We start from the raw sequence: 19,057 nt of genomic DNA, 5'->3' as shown, positions 1-19,057 counted from the left end.
AACCACTGAACCGAATAAAATAAACAAAAACATTATGTCAACAACAACGTGACGTGTACTACCACTGCGCATGTGCATTGAGGTTTCGTGTCTGGCGGAAGAAAGAAAAAAACAAGAAGTGAGAGAGAAGATGTTGTTGTTAATTTTGACAATAAATAACGTTTTATGCTGAAAAATATACTATAAACCGGCGTAAATAATTGTAGGTTTATAATGGGAAAAGGTCGACATATATAGATTTTATTTTAGATAACCTTTATTCTAGTATTAGTAAATTATTTGATAGGTGTTGAAGGCCAACAAGCACACAAACTTCATCCATGCCGATGGAGGTAACCTCCATGCTTTATCCAGCCAGGATTTCATGCCATGGCCGGCTGCTGAAATGACCTGGTCCTGGATGCAGCCGCTGTGCGTTTTTGAAGAGAGATGGCCTAGCTGTGGTGGTTTTCTTCATGAATGTGCTAGCTATCATACTTCATACGGTTTAGACTTATCATGTTCATACTACTGATAATCATTATTTATCGAAGAAGAATGGCTCTTGAAATTTAATTTAAAATTGTATAGCCTAGGCCCTATATAAAATTTGTCTAATTTCTTCAATCATACAGGCCAATCTTTTAAAAACATTTTACAATAAATTTTAAACAATTTTTAAATTAACATGGTGTCCTAAAAACCCTATGTTTTTGTTTTTTTTTACGCTCAGCTGGTCACGACTGTTTACTCTTTAGGTGTGTTAATTTTGTTTGCAATAAAAGACTACTACTTCCATGAGAGAATGAGGCGTTTCAATCGAAAAACAACTCTTAAAGTGGTTAAGGAGCTTGATGCCTTCCCAAAAGTACCGGAAGACTATCAGACAACGACAAGCAGTGGAGGAACAGGTAATATTTCACTCGAAGTGAAGTTCTGACTTGGTGGGTATGATGCTTGGCTACCAATCCAAGGGTCCTGGGTTCAAGTCCTGTCAGTGTCGAGATTTTTTCTAATGACAATGTATAACTCCACTCCCAAAAACTTTGTTTATGTAGAGCATCTTGTGTATGTATGTCTTGTGAACAGGATTGCCAACTTTAAGAAGGATAGTGAATGAATTCGCTTATGGTTATCCCAAGGAGGTCTGGTTATCGTTGGAAATTTGCCTAAATATATATATATAAGTAAAAAAAACTATTTAAGATGAGTTAACACTAGTTCCAGTATGGCCAGAACAAGTGTGAAAGACCCTTTAAGGGTGTCTAGCAAATTAAAAAAAATACAACAATTTAATTTTTTCTCTTTTTTTTATTTCAGTCTCTATTCTAACATTCATATTAATCATTATCCTGATAGTATCGGAGATACGTTACTATAGCGATACACGAATGAAATATGAATACGACGTGGACGATGACCTATTTAGTAAGCTACGAATCAATGTTGATGTTACTGTGGCGATGCCATGTATTAGTGAGTATTGACTATTTATTCTTAGAATAAAAACCTCAACTAATGAGTTTGCTTGCCAATCTACAGAATAAGAAACTCCAGCTTTCTAAATATGAGACTAAATTGGCAGTCGGAAAAAACCTGGAATTGTGAGAGGATTTGAACCAAAGACCCTGAGATTGTTAAGCAAGTACATTAACTACCAAACCACAGTGCCACTATTATTTGGTTAAGAATTACTTGGAAAATGGCAATCTAATAGACAACTACAAAGTGTATCTTAAGCTTTGTCTACACTATCAAACTATGACAAAAAAGTGTGATATTTCCAAATATGGTAGTGATATGACATCATCATGTCCATATATGGGCACATCACATTTTTTTGTCACATAAAGTTTGATAGTGTAGACAAGGCCTTAAAACCAACATCCTTTTCAAATTCTTATGTTTTACAGATGTTGGTGCAGATGTAGTTGATGTTGCTGGAGATCCAGCCATGAGTCTATATAGTTCACTTCAAGAAGAGTCTACGACCTTTGAACTCTCAGAAGAACAAGCTGATCGTTACAGGTACAGGTCATTTATTGGTTAAACATTTATGATGCTTTGTCTGTGAAAATTATAGTTAATATAATCTAAAAGTGTGTAAAGGATTATACAGTCAACTCCCCAATACCAGGCACCTTTGTGCTGGCCAAATAAGTCTGATTTTCTGAAAAGTCTGGTATTTGGAATGTGTTTTTAATCGTAAAAATGAATGTGGGACTGTTTGTACTTGAGAGAGTTTCCGATTTTCAGAGAGTCAGGTATTGGAAGAGTTGACTGTATAGGATTTGGACTTGGAATCATGAAGTTGGAAGTAGAATACCATCTTACCACGCCATTTACACCACTAATACTTGCTCATGCTTTTCAACTTTCTCTTTTTAGACAATTATCAATAATACGAGATGTAAAAAGTGATGATCACGCCATTCAAGATATTTTATACAAATCTGGTTTAGATGGAACAAAACAATTGTCAGCAAAACTTAAGCGAACACCAGGTCAAAAAAACGATGCTTGTCGCGTGCATGGACATGTTGTTGTGAATAAAGTAAGCATAGTATAGAGGATGTGTTTTGCATAAATTATTTTGTTATGCTTTAAACAGTTACAAAAGTTATGTTTTTGAAACTCCATCCAATGAACATAGAAAAACTTATTAATCTCTAGAAATTCAGATATTTTTTTGTAACTTCTCCTTTAAAATTTTCTTTTAGGTTGCAGGTAATTTTCATGTTACCCTTGGCAAGACGATACCACACCCAAGGGGCCACGCCCATTTATCACTTGTAACTGGTAATACTGGTAAGTGTTCAATGTTATCTTGTTTTTCTGTCTGTATAATCAATTACCGTATATTTCGGTGTATAAGTCGCACCTGTGTATAAGACGCACCCCCTAAAGCGTGGTTCCCACTAGAACGTAACGCAAGGACGTAAACGCAACGCAAGCGTTTTAACCAATGACAAGCGAAGTTATAGACAGTTAGCAATCACAAGCGAATAAGCCATCGCTTGTGATTGGTCAATTCACTTGCGTTGCGTTACGTCCTTGCGTTGCGTCGCAAGTGGGAACCACGCTTTACTGAGAGTAAAATATCGGCATTTTTTATATCGTCGATGTATAAGACGCACTTTATATTTCATCAAAACAATGTTTTTTTAAATTGTAATCAATATTATTGTAATAATATATTTTGTTATATCTACAACGGCGTCCTTTATTTAGGTTTTTTCAAACCTAGGCTCAGCCGCGCCCAGCCTCAACAAGTTCTTTCTAACTTGTTATTCATGAGTTTCGCACCCGCAACATCGAGTGCATGACCGTGTGTGTAACACGATCATTTCGAGAGGGCGCACGTTTTCACGGACAATTGATTCGATTAGTATCTATGTATCAGAGAAGTGTGTACGCTAGGTCCATGCTATAATCAACTGGAGAATATACTAGTCGAATACCGTACACCATGTGGCCCCGCCAGCCAAGAAGGGCTTGCGCTGGGGGTACGGCGGTCGGCGATCGTGCGTATAACTATAAATAAATACTAGGCCTATTCCAATCGTAAACGTTTACAAATGAAATTTTATCGGAGCGCCTAAAACAGCTCCATAATGAACAAATCTTTTCATCATATTTAGTATAACATCACGCTAAAATGCCTTGAAAACTAGGCAGAAGCAGGTTGCCGTTACGTTAGTACACTGTAACTAGGCCTAGCCTACTCAGGCCTAGCCAACGAGGTGACGATATGTACAATCTGTGTGGTGAGGCATTTATGTTCGGTGTATAAGACGCACCCTTAATTTAGAGGTCAAATTTGCGTGTCAAAAGTGCGACTTATACACCGAAATATACGGTATATGTTTTATCTAAAGTAGATTTTAACCAGCCTGTTAGTGGCAATGTTTTGCTGTTGGTTTGGAGTGAAATAAATAAAAAATAAGCTAAATAAGGTTTTATGATTCACAGTTCTTATTTTATTTATATTTATTTTCTATTTTTTTGTTTTGTCTGTCAGGCTTACCTGACTCTTTCAATTTCTTTATTTAAAAAAAGAAAAAATCATAATTTGTAATGTTTTGTTTTAATGGATTGAAAGAAAATATATGTTTGAAATTAAATTGTATGAACATGATTATATTATTATTAAACACATTTTGATAATAACTTTCTATTTTTGTTTTATAGCTACTAACTTTTCCCATAGGATTGATCATTTTTCTTTTGGTGTACCAACACCTGGAATTATTAATCCACTTGATGGTGAAATGAAAACATCTAATGAAAGTAAGTTGCTTAATCTTCGACCAGGTCAAAGTTCACAACAAAAATCAATTGTTAATATAGGGCCTATATATATTTAAATCCAAAGGCAAATTACTGAAAAAATGACAATGCTGTGGGTATCAGTAGCTGGATCTCAATGGAGATACAAAATAATATAAGCAATAACAAAATGACAATGCTGTGGGTATCAGTGGCTGGATCTCAATGGAGATACAAAATAAAATAAGCACTGAAAAAATGACAATGCTGTGGGTATCAGTGGCTGGATCTCAATGGAGATACAAAATAAAATAAGCAATAACAAAATGACAATGCTGTGGGTATCAGTGGCTGGATCTCAATAGAGATACAAAATAACATAAAGCAAGGAAATGTGTTGCATGTGGTACAAAAACTATTGTTGGGTTTATATTTAAATGCATTTATCATTATTATTGTTTTCCCAGGTTTAATGTTATATCAGTATTTTATTCAAGTTGTTCCAACAAAAGTGAAGACGAGAGCAGCTAAGGCTGACACAAGTCAGTTTGCAGTTACAGAAAGGGTAAGAAAAGTCACTACTTTCATGCCTTCCCATCTTTGGCGAATGGGAAAATTCTGAAAGGCTTTAGTGTGTATTGTAAATACACACATTGGGGTGCACTTCACGCAATAGTTTCAACGGATCAGTAGGTCTAGACAACCATTAACCTAAGGGTGTTTGTCACAGTATGTTGAACTATTGATTGTTCAAATCCAAAACTTGTCCCATTGCTTGTGTCCTTAAGCTCTGTGTACACTATCTATATGCCCATATATAGACATGATGATGTCCTATCACTACCATATTTGGCACATCATTTTTTTGTCAAAGTAGTTTGATATTGTAGACAGAGCTTTAAGCAAGACATTTTACTTACGTTTGCCTCTCTCCACCCCGAGAGAAACAGAGTTTTGCACACCCAGTTGTATACGTTACTTTATTCTTTAATTTTTTTCCTAGGTACGAGTAATCAACCACTCCAAGGGCAGTCATGGGGTCACTGGTATTTTTTTCAAATATGAGCTTTCATCAATTAAAGTCAAAGTTACTGAAGTTCATGAACCATATTCGCAGTTTTTAGTGCGTCTATGCGGTATTGTCGGAGGCATATTTGCCACGTCAGGTAAACTATTACCTATATTTTTTCATACATGTTTTCATTTAGTTAAAGAAGCATTTTCAATTGCAATATAATGTGTTTATTTCAGTAAATGAAAACAAATAAAAAATGGATAACTGGGGAGAGACAGCTGTCATGACAACTATCTTCAAATTTCCATACGGAGAGATGCCACTTTAACTCCAAAAAACTTGATAGATTTGTACATGAACCCAGTCAGCCATTAAGTGTTATCATAACTGAATAATAATAATAGTTAATTTTTATATAGCGCATTTAAGCAAGCTCTAAATGCACTGCATATTATTACTCCAGTCATTTTTTTGGATCAAACACGTATGGAAACATACTCCCATAATAATGCAATTAGTAATCAGTGCAAAGTTGTGTCCTGATCTAACCGGTACCCATTTTATACACCTGGGTGGAGAGAGGCAAATGTAAGTCTAAAGGATACAAGCAATGTGGTGAGAGTTGGATTCAAAACAGTAATCCAACGTCCAACACACTGCGCCACACGCCCTTGCATGGTATATAATTAGATGCGTCTGAGAAATTGCTATTGACTTTTAATTCTCTTTCAGGAATGTTACATTCATTTATAGGATTTATATTCAATATAGTTTGCTGCCAATTTAAATATAAAACAACGAAACTGGACGAGGTAAGTGAAGACCTGTCTATATTCTCAGAATACTACTGTAGAACCCTATAAAAGGAGACTTTCGGTTCCCAAAAAAGTTAATATGTTGTTAATAGTCTTGTCCCCTGAATAGTAAGTGATCTTTCTGGTCTTAGTGTCATATTTTTCTTTAAAAAAATAGTACTGTAGAACCCTATAAAAGAACACTTTCAGTTCACAAAAAAGTCCTCTTAATAGGGGTGTCCCCTGAATAGTAACTGATCTTTCTGGTCTTAGTGTCATATTTAAAAAAAAAAATATACTACTGTAGAACCCTATAAAGGATCACTTTCGGTTCACAAAAAAGTCCCCTTAGTAGTGGTGTCCCCTGAATAGTAACTGATCTTTCTGCTCTTTGGCTAATAAACGCTACTATTTTTTACAGGCTAATGTTCCACGGTCTCCTGGTTCACCTTCTGTTGCTGGACACAAGTTAGTCGACGATCAAAATATAAATTTACCGTCGCAAATAAAACAACCACAATTTAATATTGCTGCTCCACAAACATGATGATACGTTTATGGTTTACTTATTATTTAATTTATATTTTTAACTTTAAAATTCAATTTATTCAATATTGTGGTCTATTTTTCCTTTAAAAAATTAATTGCTTTTATTTTACAATTTACATTAAATTAAAATAGTAAATTAAGGAAAAGAAAAACAACATACTGGAAATACTTAAAGGTGAGATAAAACAGCAAGTAAACACTAAATACAAAATTAAAAACAATTTGTAATATAATAGGAACGATGTTTCTATTACAGTATATCTAAATATTTTAAACTTTAACAATGTTAGCAATAAATAATCGTATTAAGTTTTAATTGTTTTTAATATATTATACATTCCATTGTTTCGTATATAGCTGCATATAACTAGGGTTACCATATTGTATGTCTTAACTAAATTTACCATATATGGCAGTAGGATTAAGCAGTTTCTAATTTATACTCCATAGTTGAATCCTCTTAAGGCCTATTCCTACAAGACAATTAGGATTTAAATACCATATTTCATAAAAACGGTATTCCCTTGCCAACAGAAACAGGTCCACATAAAAGGAACCAATTTTAAATATGGTTTATCTATTGATTCTGATCTAGATCTAAGAAAACTATTATAGATCTAAGAAAACTATTCTGTAATGATTTTTTAATAGAAGCCCTTAGCTTAGTGTCATATTTTTCTTTAAAAGAAATGTTTTTCCCACCAAACAAGTTAATTATTTAAAATTTGTTTTATTCTGGGATTGTTGCTAGCTTCATTTCATTATTTATTTGACTGTTTTAAAAATTAAAATAATTGTGCTGATAGAAGACAATGAATTTGACTCACAGTCGACTATTACATGCACTTTGGGCCGTGTCAATAATATTATTATTTTCATAAAAACAAGAAAACTGAAAATAAAGTTCTATCAGATAATAATAACGTGCCTTTGTATGTCACAAAGACTTAACTTAATATTTAATAAATTTTTACTTATTATTCTTATCACTAATGTTGTTTTGTATTTGAATTAGAGAGTATAAAACTTGCTCACAAGACTAGAGGACAAGAGAATGACACGTGTTGTCACGCTCTTATGGAGCCATAGCAACCAGTTCGGTCAAGAACAAAAATGGTCGATATTTTGGCCATTTTTGGAAAAATCCCTGTACTAGGCCTATAGCACAGGGAAATTTTCGAAAACAAATTTCGACCCTTTTATTTTTTGACATAACTGGCTACTATGACTATAAGATGATGATAACGCAATATATGTGCATATATGGCAATATTATTTCATAATAATTTAATTTTAAAAAGTCGATATTTTGGCCATTTTTGAAAAAATCCCTGTACTATAGTACACGAAAATTTTCGAAAAATGACCAAATTTCGACACTTTTATTTTTGACATAACTGGTTACTATGACTCTATAAGATGATGATAACGCAATATATATGCATACCGGTATATGGCAATATTATTGCATAATAATTGAATTTTAAAAAGTCGATATTTTGGCCATTTTTGAAAAAATCCCTGTACTATAGTACACAGACATTTTCGAAACATGACCAAATTTCGACACTTATTTTTTGACATAACTGGTTGCTGTGACTCTATAAGAAGATGATAACGCAATTTATATGCATATATGGCAATATTATTGCATAATAATTGAATTTTAAAAAGTCGATATTTTGGCTATTTTTGGAAAAATCCCTGTACTATAGTACAGGGCAATTTTCGAGAAAAGACCAAATTTTGACACTTTTATTTTTTGACATAACTGGTTACTATGACTCTATAAGATGATGATAACGCAATATATGTGTATATATGGCAATATTATTGCATAATAATTGAATTTTAAAAAGTCGATATTTTGGCCATTTTTGAAAAAATCCCTGTACTATAGTACAGGGCAATTTTCGAAAAATGACCAAATTTTGACCCTTTTATTTTTTGACATAACTGGTTACTATGACTCCATAAGATTATGATAACGCAAATCTTGCCATTTTTTGAAAAAATATAGTAACCAGATATTTAAATAAAAAGCGAATTTCAATTATGATATAGTAACCAGTTCATGGAAAAAAAAAGGAAAGGTCAAAATCAACATCTTATAAAGCCATAGTAACCAGTTATGTGAACAAATATTTATATTAGCATATTAATTTGAAAAGTACACATTTTGCTTAATGGTTTTATTACTCTACAAATACAGAACAATATAAACATTATATAAATACTGTATACAACATTGCATGGACACTAACTAATACTACAGCTACTGCTATAAATATTCTTATTGAAGATGGAAGTATTTCTGTATGCATTTCCCTGACAAGTGCTACTATAGCACAATATTGTAACTAGGCCTACATGTTTACATGTATTGTTTTTTTCCATCATATGAATGGTTTTTCGAGAATATATGGTTCCAATTGTAAAAATAAATCAGTATTATTTACTATTGAAAACCGTTTCTATAAAATCTCAAAGTTTGTGGTATTTGTACAAAATATTGTACATTATTACTATTTAAAACAAAAATTCATCGGTAGTGTTTGTATTGTAATATTCATATTCATTAAAATCAATTATTCAACCTCTATATTAATAAAACAATGTAATGTGTGTAAACACTGTTAAAAAATTAATATATTAATTAATATAATCATTTAAGGTCAAACTTTTATTTTTTTTAATCTGTTATTTTTAAGAGTTGAAAAAAATAACTGTATTAATCATTGGTGTTTTTGTGCCGATTGTTCTTACAATTTTTTATTTTAATTGTTTTTTCTGTCTAATAAATAATTAAAATCTAAAATAGGTAACCTACAAAAATGGTGGTCTGATATACAATCTATAAAAGATTAAAATTTATAAAACTTTAAAAAGATATATTGTCCCACTAAAAAACAATTGCTTTAAATGTTTTTTTAATATGCCATTTTAATGTCATAGTTATCACTTTGACCAAAGTTGGATCTTAAAAAATATATTTACCTGAAAAAACTGTATAATTAAAGCAAAAAATAGTCAAATTGGCTGGAAGTCCATGGGTTTTTGGTTGAATTTAACTGTTTATTTTTTTTTTAACTATTCCTTTTGTAAAAATGTGTTTTTTCTATGGAAGAACTACAAAATAATCTATTTAGTCTTTTTTCTTTTATTAATTTTCATTTTTCACGTTTTTGGGGGACATTACATCTTTAAAATTATAGTTTTGCAAGTCCTAGTCACTTGAGCTTTGCTCTTAGGTTATCAGCAACCTTGTCAAGATACTCAAACGTATTGAGGTAATCAGAGCGCTGTACACTGTAAGAAAAAGAAAAAGTATTTTTAGATTGGTTGTGTTAATCTACTCATAAAATAAATTAGTCGGAAGGGCAGAAAGTTGAATAACATGTAATAACTAATCATAAATCTGGCATTGACAACCTAATAACCCCCTCCCCTAAATCGCAACCCCAATTTTGATTTAAAAAAAATGTTGTCCCAATATAGAAATCACTTCCGAACAATTAAGAGAAGCACCAAATTATTGCTACACTACATAAGATTTAACTTAATTATTTAGGTATATAACATTCAAACAGAACTCAATTTACAATTATTTAATAAGCCCTACAATTATTCATTCAAAATCCTGGATTCGCTACTGATCATGACAAGATAATTAAATATTGAAGAAAATTAAAAAACTTACTGTGCAGCGCCTTTGATACATATAGCTAAGTCTTTAGTCATGAAGCCAGCCTCAATAGTCTCTATACAAGCCTCTTCAAGGCTTTGTGAGAACCTTTGTAAGGCTTCGTTCTTATCAAGTTTAGCACGGTGAGCTAGGCCTCTTGTCCATGCAAATATGGAAGCTGAAAAACAATTTATAAATATTATTTTTTTACAACATGAACAGAGATCAGTCAAGTCACACATATGATAACATGCTACTTAGTTACACCCAGGACACATCGAAGGTGGATACCAGTGAAAAGCTGACACAAGAACAAGTGGTGGCGCTAGACAGCACCGAGATACGATGAGTGATGATAAACAATCAACACGTCACTCGCTTGAAAAATGCTACCGATGCAAGTCACCAAAACGTAGCAAAATAGTCTATTTTTATGGTTTAACAAAAGGAAAAAATACATACACTTTCTGGCCATAACTCTACATATATCATATATGTTAGATTGTTTTTTTAATGTTTCAGTACTCTGAATACTGGACACCCTTGGACTGAACTAATATCTCTGGTATTCTTAATGTGTTTTTAATAATGAAAATGGACCTCAAGAAAAGTCTGGATTTGGGAAAGTATTCAGATTTCAAAAAGTCCAGTATTGGGAGAGTTGACTATATCTTACAAACTATACATACCAACTGAGTTTGTGGAAGTTTCTTTTCCTTGTTGGTGGAATCGATAATGACGTGTAACAGTTCCGTGTGCCGCTTCGGATTCAACGGTCTTTCCATCAGGACATATTAATACGCTTGTCATCATTCCTAACGAACCATATCCTAAATTGAAACAAAATAATAAAAAAATAAATATTACATATATATATATATATATATATAAACACATTAGGCATAGAACATTAATTCTAAACTGCCCGGTGATATACTGAAATTTAATTAATTAATTTGAAACGATAAGATGAGGAAATCTGTTAGAATGTGTAAAAGTCGCCCCAACCGAGATTGAACCCGGACCTCCTGCTTGATAGGCAGATGTCCTAACCATTAGACCACTGGGGCTTATATATATATATTTATTTATTGGGCATAGAACATTAATTCTAAACTGCCCGATGATATACTGAAATGTAATTAAATAATTTGAAACGATAAAGATGAGGAAATCTGTGAGAATGAGAAAAAGTCGCCCCAATATAAGGAGATTATAATAGCACTAACCCAATGCTCTCATAGTTCGGCCATTTTCTCTATGTCACAGGTCACAGAAAGGTTATTATGAATTCCCTAATTAGATGGTACCTGTCCATATTGGATGGGTGAACCTCAAGTAGTATATAAATAAATATGAAATATGTGGCAATATTTCTGAAATTGGATCACAAAAATATGTAAATAAAATCTACCTTGTGCTACAGAATCCGATTGGACATCACCATCGTAATTCTTGCACGCCCACACAAAGCCTCCCTCGGACTTCATTGCATAGGCAACCATGTCATCTATGAGTCTATGTTCATACCAAATACCTTTTGCTTCATATTCACTCTTGTAAGACCTTTAAGAATAAGTATAAAGAAATTTATAACAGCATATATACACAACGAAAAACACTTTTCAGTAATTTTAAATTCTTTCAAATCTAACCCCTAGCCATCAGCGCAAGCACGGTGGTCTAGAGGTACGAACTCCAGGCTAGTGATCTGGAGGTCGTGGGTTCGAGTCCCACCTGAAAATTTCTTTTTCAATTTTTTCCGCAAGCGCTCTCAATGTACTTAGTATAAAGTACAAATTATGTCAGAGTAGGGCAAAACATCTGACCAATTACTTAACACGCTGACACAAAGCTACTCCACAGTAGTTAAACACAATTACAATATTTCATCCATATAAAAAAACTTACAAAAAAGAAAAAGACAAATTAGCAACTCTAAGCTTAAATATATAGAATACTCCATCTACAATACATTCTTGATTTATGGAGCATATATTGGTATACTACTACTTTTATTATATTTAAAATACTATAATTACATTGACCCAACTGAGGTCATGCTCTATATAATAGCATCGCATGATATTCAGGCTTCCTGAATTCCAGCTTTTTTAATAAATAAAATGTGTTCTCTTACTTTTCATAGATTTCTTGAAATATATCTTTAAATCGACCATCATATTTCTTAAGAATAGTGTTCTTTGTACTGAAAAAAAATATTAATCAAGTAAAGCAAAGAGTTAAAGTAATCCATAAATCAAGGAAGACCAGCACTCACATACATTGATGCACTACAGACGGATACTGGTATGCAGAGAGAGGAACTGGCTGTCACACTGGCAGATAGGAAATTATGGAGGAATCTAAGTTTGGACTAAGTAAGTATAAAACATTTGTTTTAAATGATTAATGATGTAATTACCTTAAATAAAGTGGATATCGAAGATTAAGTGCATATTTAAATGAGCTATGAGCAAAGTCACATATTGATTTGTCAGTGTTGTACATCCCCATAGCAACGCCGCCACCATCGATGAAGTCATGAACAACGAATTTCATTGGTTCTGAACCGTCGGTGGGTGTAAAGGTCATCTCGACCTTACCGGCACTTGGCACAACAAAATCGGTTGCTTTATACTGGAAAAGAATAACGGTAAAATTGATTCATTAAATGATTCAAGATAAGATGTAGAAATGCATGAGGCTAAATCAGTCAATCATGACACGATGATGTCATATTACTACCATATGTGGGCATATCACTGCCATATTTGGGCACATCACACTTTTTTTGTCAAACTAGTTTGATAGTGTAGACAACGCATTACTGACCTGGTCGGCATGAGCGTGCCTTCCAATTACGATTGGTTTCTTCCACGTGACAACTAAGCGAGGAATGTTTGAGCAAATAATCGCTTGACGAAACACCGTTCCTCCGAGTATATTTCGAATCGTTCCATTTGGAGACTTCCACATTTTCTTCAGATTAAATTCTAAGGAATAAAAATTAAACATTTTGTGTGAAGACTCCTATGATAAACTTTTTTTTTTAAATGAATGAAGGAAAATATAGGGACACCGTAAATATCTGTCTACACTATCAAACTAGTTTGACAAAAAAAGTGTGATGTGCCCAAACATGGTAGTAATATACCCAAATATGGTAGTGATATGACATCATCATGTCCATATATTTTTGTCACATAAAGTTTGATAGTGTAGACAGAGCTTTATTAAGGGAACGCTGTTGGGTCCAAAGCTAAATTAATTACCTTAATAGAGGTTCTACTATACTACTTACCTTCTACACGCTTTTCATCTGGGGTAATTGTAGCGCATTTGATTCCTACATTGTATTTAGCAATGGCTTCAGCACATTCAACAGTCACTGTATGAAAACAAAGTGGATAAATTTAAAGTGTATACTGAATAGTATGGGTGTGTAAAACATACTGAATATGTTTATGGATTTAGCACACTCTAAACTCTTACAAACTGTATGGAATTACAACACAATATTATAGAGGAAATTACAGGCTATACCGAGTATTGTGCAAAACATATTTTTAAATAATAATTGAAAATAAGTCGGGAAACAACATACTTTGTTTATATATTAAAAGAATTATCTTATGCTATACAGTCTCAGTTTACCAATTGCTTACATTACAACCATATGATAATATAATATTTTATCATATAATTGATAATAAAAGTATGTAGTTACATAATTTATTGTATCATGATAATAGTAAACTGTATTTAAATTTAACAATTTAACCCATATTTTATTCAAGACTAGCAGAAGTGTATGATATAACAAATATTACTATATAGATAGTTAAAAATATTAATATATTTTTATTGCAATTCCGGTTTAGGCATCTATGAGCCAAAGTACCAGGAGAAATAAGAAAAAAATTATTATTAAATGCTACTGTATCATAACTGTGTGTATCAGTGGGTTAATTCTGTATTTTTTAACTTTTGGACTATGGGCATTGAAACTTGAAAACAACCAAGTAAATCTCCTTGAATATGATTTAAGCTCTGTCTACACTATCAAACTTTATTTATGTGACAAAAAAATGTATGGACATGATGATGTCATATCTCTACCATATTTAAGCATGTAACTACCATATTTGGTCACATCACACTTTTTTTTCAAACTAGTTTGATAGTGTAGACAGAGCTTTAGAGGGTACCTCCACAACCATTGTAAATGTTGAGGGTATATCCGAAATCTGATTACAATGGATTGCATTGCTTGACTAACTGACTGTTGTATAGGCTAGATTAATATACCTCCTACCAGTGTAATTAACGAACATAAAAGATGAATGTAACAATACTGGTACAAAAGAATATACAAACCTTTGTCCGATGTAGCATCCCTGTGTTCAATTCCGAGGTCAAAGGTCTTAAGATCTAGATCTACAAACGGGAATATAAGCTTTTCTTTTATCAACTCCCAGATGATCCTATTATTGCAAAAACAAAAAAAGGGGGAAAAAAGATGTGATTTTAAATCTCAATAATTCATTTAAGTTAAATTCTATTTGCTATTTGGAAGAGTTGCAGTGGTGGATCCAGGATTTTGAAGTTGTAATTTCTAGTAGGGAGGGGGGGGGGGGGGGAAGAAGGGTGCTTGAAGTAATGTGAATTTGCCTATGAGATTTGTAATATTACGGTTTCTGCTGGTACAACTACACTGGGTGTTTTTTTTTTTAATTGTGTAGATTCATTTCAAATTATCCATTATAAAGTAAACCATTTTTAAAGACCTACTGTAGTCTATTATTTGCTAACTCACAGCTAGTTCCTGATTTCAAATCTAGATCAAACAATACCATATTATTCAAGTAGCTCTGGAAGAAATGATTCTAGATTGTGGATCCCATAGAATCATTTTATATTCATACTCATACCAAATTGGTTCGGAGAAAGTTATGGGTAAAATTCAAAGAATAAGCGATAGTAGTGCACCCCACCCCATTATAAATCCTGGATTCACTAAATATATTAATTCATATACAGTAGTTGTATTGAGTATATTAGTAACTTGTACCTGAAATAAAATTCATGAAATTGACACAAACTTGTTTCTCGAAATAAATAAATACCTTGTGATTGATGCCTGCAAAATTTTTTTTTTTTTAAAGTTAAATGCCAGTAAAATAAAATAACTTACCTTGTCATTTCATCGCCCTTAGCTTCTACTACTGTTCCACCTAAAAAAAGTACATTCATGATAATTATTTAATTAATTTAAACAGACTGGTGTCATTCTTGTTTTCATAAATTTATTTTTCTTCTCACAATATTGATAATACAAAATCTATTACAGGTATTATATTATAATTGGCATAAGATGGAAGATTGGAATTTCCCACAAGAGGTATTTAAAAACAATTTAAAGTAATATTATTATTAGGAAATAATCTTATTACAATTTAGTCATATAAATAAATTTTCTCCTATATTATAATATTATCGTACGACCAAGGTATAATAATAAATCCTATGGTCGAGCATAATCACACCCCCTAATTTTATTTAGGCTCAATTTGGACACAAAATACTCCCCACCCCACAAGTATACATAAGCATACCACCAGCATTTAGTTAGCATTTTATTTATTTTTTTATTACAATTTAAATCACTCATGCATATAATGAGTGAGTTAAAAAACATCATCATCATGACTGTCATTTTTCAAACCTAAATATGACATTCTAAAATAGAAGGCTATCCACAAGGTCATTTTGAAAGTCAAAGATTTATGGTTGATACCAAAACACAAGAGAGGGGTGTGAAGATTAATAATGGCGAACATAAAAACATCTGGCCTTTTAATTTATTGTTTAGCAGTTCGCTACACTTTTTAAAATCATTTTTCAAATTTGGACTAGGCCTACTCGAGGAGGCAGACAGCCTAGGCCTAGTCTACTTACATAAATAACCTTCTGAGGTCGAGGACATCATCGAGGACCACCGCCGGGCATTTTAACTAGCTAGCTAGGCTAGCCTGGCTTAGCCTAACTTTATTTTATATATTAATAAATACTACCTAGCCTAATTGAATAATTACCTTGTATTTTTGACATAATGATGCACGGATTTTTAAAGTCTGAAGATAAACTAATTTTATAAACGTTCGCTTCTTTTGATGTGTAAAAAACCGACTGACAAAAAGTCGTAAATCAATTTTGTGTACTGAGTGTGACGTGTGTTGTGTCGGTGTGATGACGAAACAAAACGCCGGTACTTCAAATAAACTCGCCACGCCTCCCTCGATCCTCCTCCTCAGCTCACACACACACTACACGTATTCGCTCTCCAATTAAAATCCGGTGTGTCGCCCTCTCTGTGCTGCAAGTTTCAACCAATGACATGTCAAAAAATACATACACTACATTAGTGAGTGATAGTGTATTTTTAAATATACAATATTCAAACAATTGTTTATTACACTTTTACTGTCCAGATATTTCTACCACCCACAATTCCATTATGAAATATTAATCCTATATGGTGTAGTACACAACCAAATACAGTAGAGCTAGCAAAACAGAGTTGGAGGAGCAGAGTCTTCACATATGAAGTTGGCTCCAAATACGAAGAAGAAGAAGAGGTGTGGATGGGACACATGGAGTATGCTTCTTATGCGCGCGTAGCATACCATGCACCACCAGACGACGTATAGAGAGACATATTTTACCGACGGAAATTCCATCTGCAATTTCTTTCATTTCATTTTTGCAATCATCACCATCCCCTTCCCACAATCCATGTGATCATAGTGCTATTTGTACATTTCCCAATGGGCCATATCATCAACGCGCGCATTTTGAAGGTTGATCAATATTCATATGGCCATTACATTCAGAGGATAAGTATTATTAATTTATGGTAAAAGTTCATGTTTGTAGTCGAGTAAAATGCATTCCGGCCGCGCGCGTGCATTCATCCCCCTTCCACGTGCTCATAATGCTATAAGTGACTATGATTTTATATTTTCTTCTTGCGTCGTGTTTTTTAATTTGTTGATTTGTATAATATTTTGTAAAGTGTATCTTTTGCCTGAATAAATAATAATAATATAGGCTTTCCCATCATATATGCCAGCGCGCGCATTTTGAATGTTGAACACATGGCCGCGTGGTTTACGTCCTACTGCTATCCCGACTTATGATGTATACGTGCGCGAGCTCGTTTCGTTTCTTCTCTGACGATATTTGTAAAATGAAAAAGGAAGAAGACACACAACGTGTATTAATATCGAGAAGCAATTTAATATAATCTTCAAATCTAAAATCATTTCACAAAAAAATTAAATGAACACTGTCGCAAACCTGACACAGCAAAAAACTGTGTAGTAATTTATACAGTTTTAACACCTTAACGCACAAAACAACGATAACCTTTGTCTATACAATATACCTGGACAACACCTTATCTAGCAACAACATTCAAAGGTTAGGTAGTTTGTAAATAGGCATTTTATTAATAGGTAACCAGAATATATGATATAATCTCCACATACGCTAACGTTTGTATCAACATGTTTACACTAGCGATATTGTCAACTTCAGTATCCATTATTGGGAGGCGTTGGTACGCGATTGCATTGTATTTTTAACCTTATTTAAGTATAGCAGATACCTGTATTACCAAGCATCAGCAAATAACATGATAAATTCAACCGTTTAAGTTCATTTAGGGTTGCTAGTTTAACACGGTCACGAGTACGTTATCTAACTCTAACCACATCACAAGACCGTATTTTAAACTGGGCCGTTTACAATATATAGTGGAATCCATGAGAAAAAGATAAAAAACTTCAAAGAATTTATGAGAATTCTTATTGTATTTTGACCAGAAAGATCATGTAACACATCATCTGTCTGTTTTGACATTGTTAAGACTAGGGTCCTTGTGTAAGAAGTGCTGGTAAAAATCATTGACTGACAATGACATGCAGTAACCTTATTTTAAAGTTAAATATCTTGAGATGTTGACATTTTAAAGAGAAACACTTTGGTTGAATGTGTCAAACACATTAAAACTTCTTTTAAAATATTTTTTTGTTAAAAATTTAAATAAGATTTCAAATATATGCAGCACCAGATATAGATAATCAATTCATATTTTGGAAACAATAAGGATACCAAAGTGCAACAATTTAACGTTTTGTTGCGTTGTTTCTTGTGTTTTAACTGTAAAACTTTGTAGTTGATTTTAATGCAAGAATTGCCATATTAATTAATTAGTTAGATTGTTTATAATAACTAGCAATACTTCCATATATTGAGGATTATGTAACATTAGTAAATACTTAAGTTTCTAATTGGGTAAAACTTTTAAAAAATCAAATGCATTATAGAGCAATTATTATTTAAAACGTATAGCTGCTATAGCAGCACAGCATAAATAGTACCCAAAATAGAAAATGCAGCCTCTGTAAAATGCTTAATATATATACTAATTGTACGTACCTTTAATACAAAGTATATTAGAATATAATATTGTATTGTTAATTGGATAATTTTCAAATACAATGTATTAATAGATTTTCCGACACTGTACTATAAGTTCATGTAGAACACAATGGAATCTTCCAGTTATTTTTATGCTCAATATATTAACTGTATAACTTTTAACAGTGGTTCTATCTCAAATTACAATTGGTGGTGGATTATATTAAGTACGATTAAGTTACTAGTAAAGTATGGTCACTATGAATAGGCTAAAGTGAA

At 32.6% G+C, this 19,057-nt stretch overlaps 3 protein-coding genes across 4 annotated transcripts in view; 2 read left to right on the top strand and 1 right to left on the bottom strand.

Annotated features, from left to right (window-relative positions):
* Positions 1 to 95: 95 nt before the first annotated feature.
* Positions 96 to 7,592, top strand: LOC144847655 (endoplasmic reticulum-Golgi intermediate compartment protein 2-like). 2 transcript variants are annotated; one of them, XM_078704141.1, is made up of 11 exons: positions 96 to 202; positions 738 to 890; positions 1,300 to 1,455; positions 1,893 to 2,007; positions 2,368 to 2,533; positions 2,700 to 2,787; positions 4,171 to 4,269; positions 4,716 to 4,813; positions 5,252 to 5,414; positions 5,996 to 6,075; positions 6,479 to 7,592. In XM_078704141.1, the coding sequence occupies exons 2-11, from the start codon at positions 785 to 787 to the stop codon at positions 6,602 to 6,604; spliced, it is 1,197 nt and encodes a 398-aa protein (XP_078560267.1). In that variant the 5' UTR covers positions 96 to 202; positions 738 to 784; the 3' UTR covers positions 6,605 to 7,592. The 2 variants fall into 2 exon arrangements, with proteins under 2 accessions (XP_078560267.1, XP_078560266.1); XM_078704140.1 differs by having other exon boundaries at positions 713 to 890.
* The window catches only part of LOC144847682 (BET1-like protein), a 133,416-nt gene continuing 121,117 nt past the window's right edge, over positions 6,759 to 19,057 (top strand). Inside the window, exon 1 of the mRNA XM_078704170.1 lies at positions 6,759 to 6,763. The gene's annotated coding sequence lies outside the window, so the exon portion shown is untranslated. The remainder of the gene's footprint in view (positions 6,764 to 19,057) is intronic.
* On the bottom strand, positions 8,877 to 16,530 carry LOC144847653 (isocitrate dehydrogenase [NADP] cytoplasmic-like). The gene is made up of 11 exons (XM_078704138.1): positions 16,390 to 16,530; positions 15,489 to 15,528; positions 14,672 to 14,778; positions 13,596 to 13,682; positions 13,127 to 13,287; positions 12,717 to 12,931; positions 12,432 to 12,500; positions 11,706 to 11,857; positions 10,981 to 11,121; positions 10,307 to 10,469; positions 8,877 to 9,915 (listed from the first exon to the last, which is right to left on the bottom strand). The coding sequence occupies exons 1-11, from the start codon at positions 16,403 to 16,405 to the stop codon at positions 9,837 to 9,839; spliced, it is 1,230 nt and encodes a 409-aa protein (XP_078560264.1). The 5' UTR covers positions 16,406 to 16,530; the 3' UTR covers positions 8,877 to 9,836.

This window comes from Antedon bifida, chromosome 7 (assembly GCF_963402885.1).
Source record: "Antedon bifida chromosome 7, ecAntBifi1.1, whole genome shotgun sequence".
Taxonomy (NCBI): Eukaryota; Metazoa; Echinodermata; class Crinoidea; order Comatulida; family Antedonidae; genus Antedon; species Antedon bifida.
Note: the sequence above shows the minus strand (reverse complement) of the source record. Positions and strands in the feature narration are given on the sequence as shown.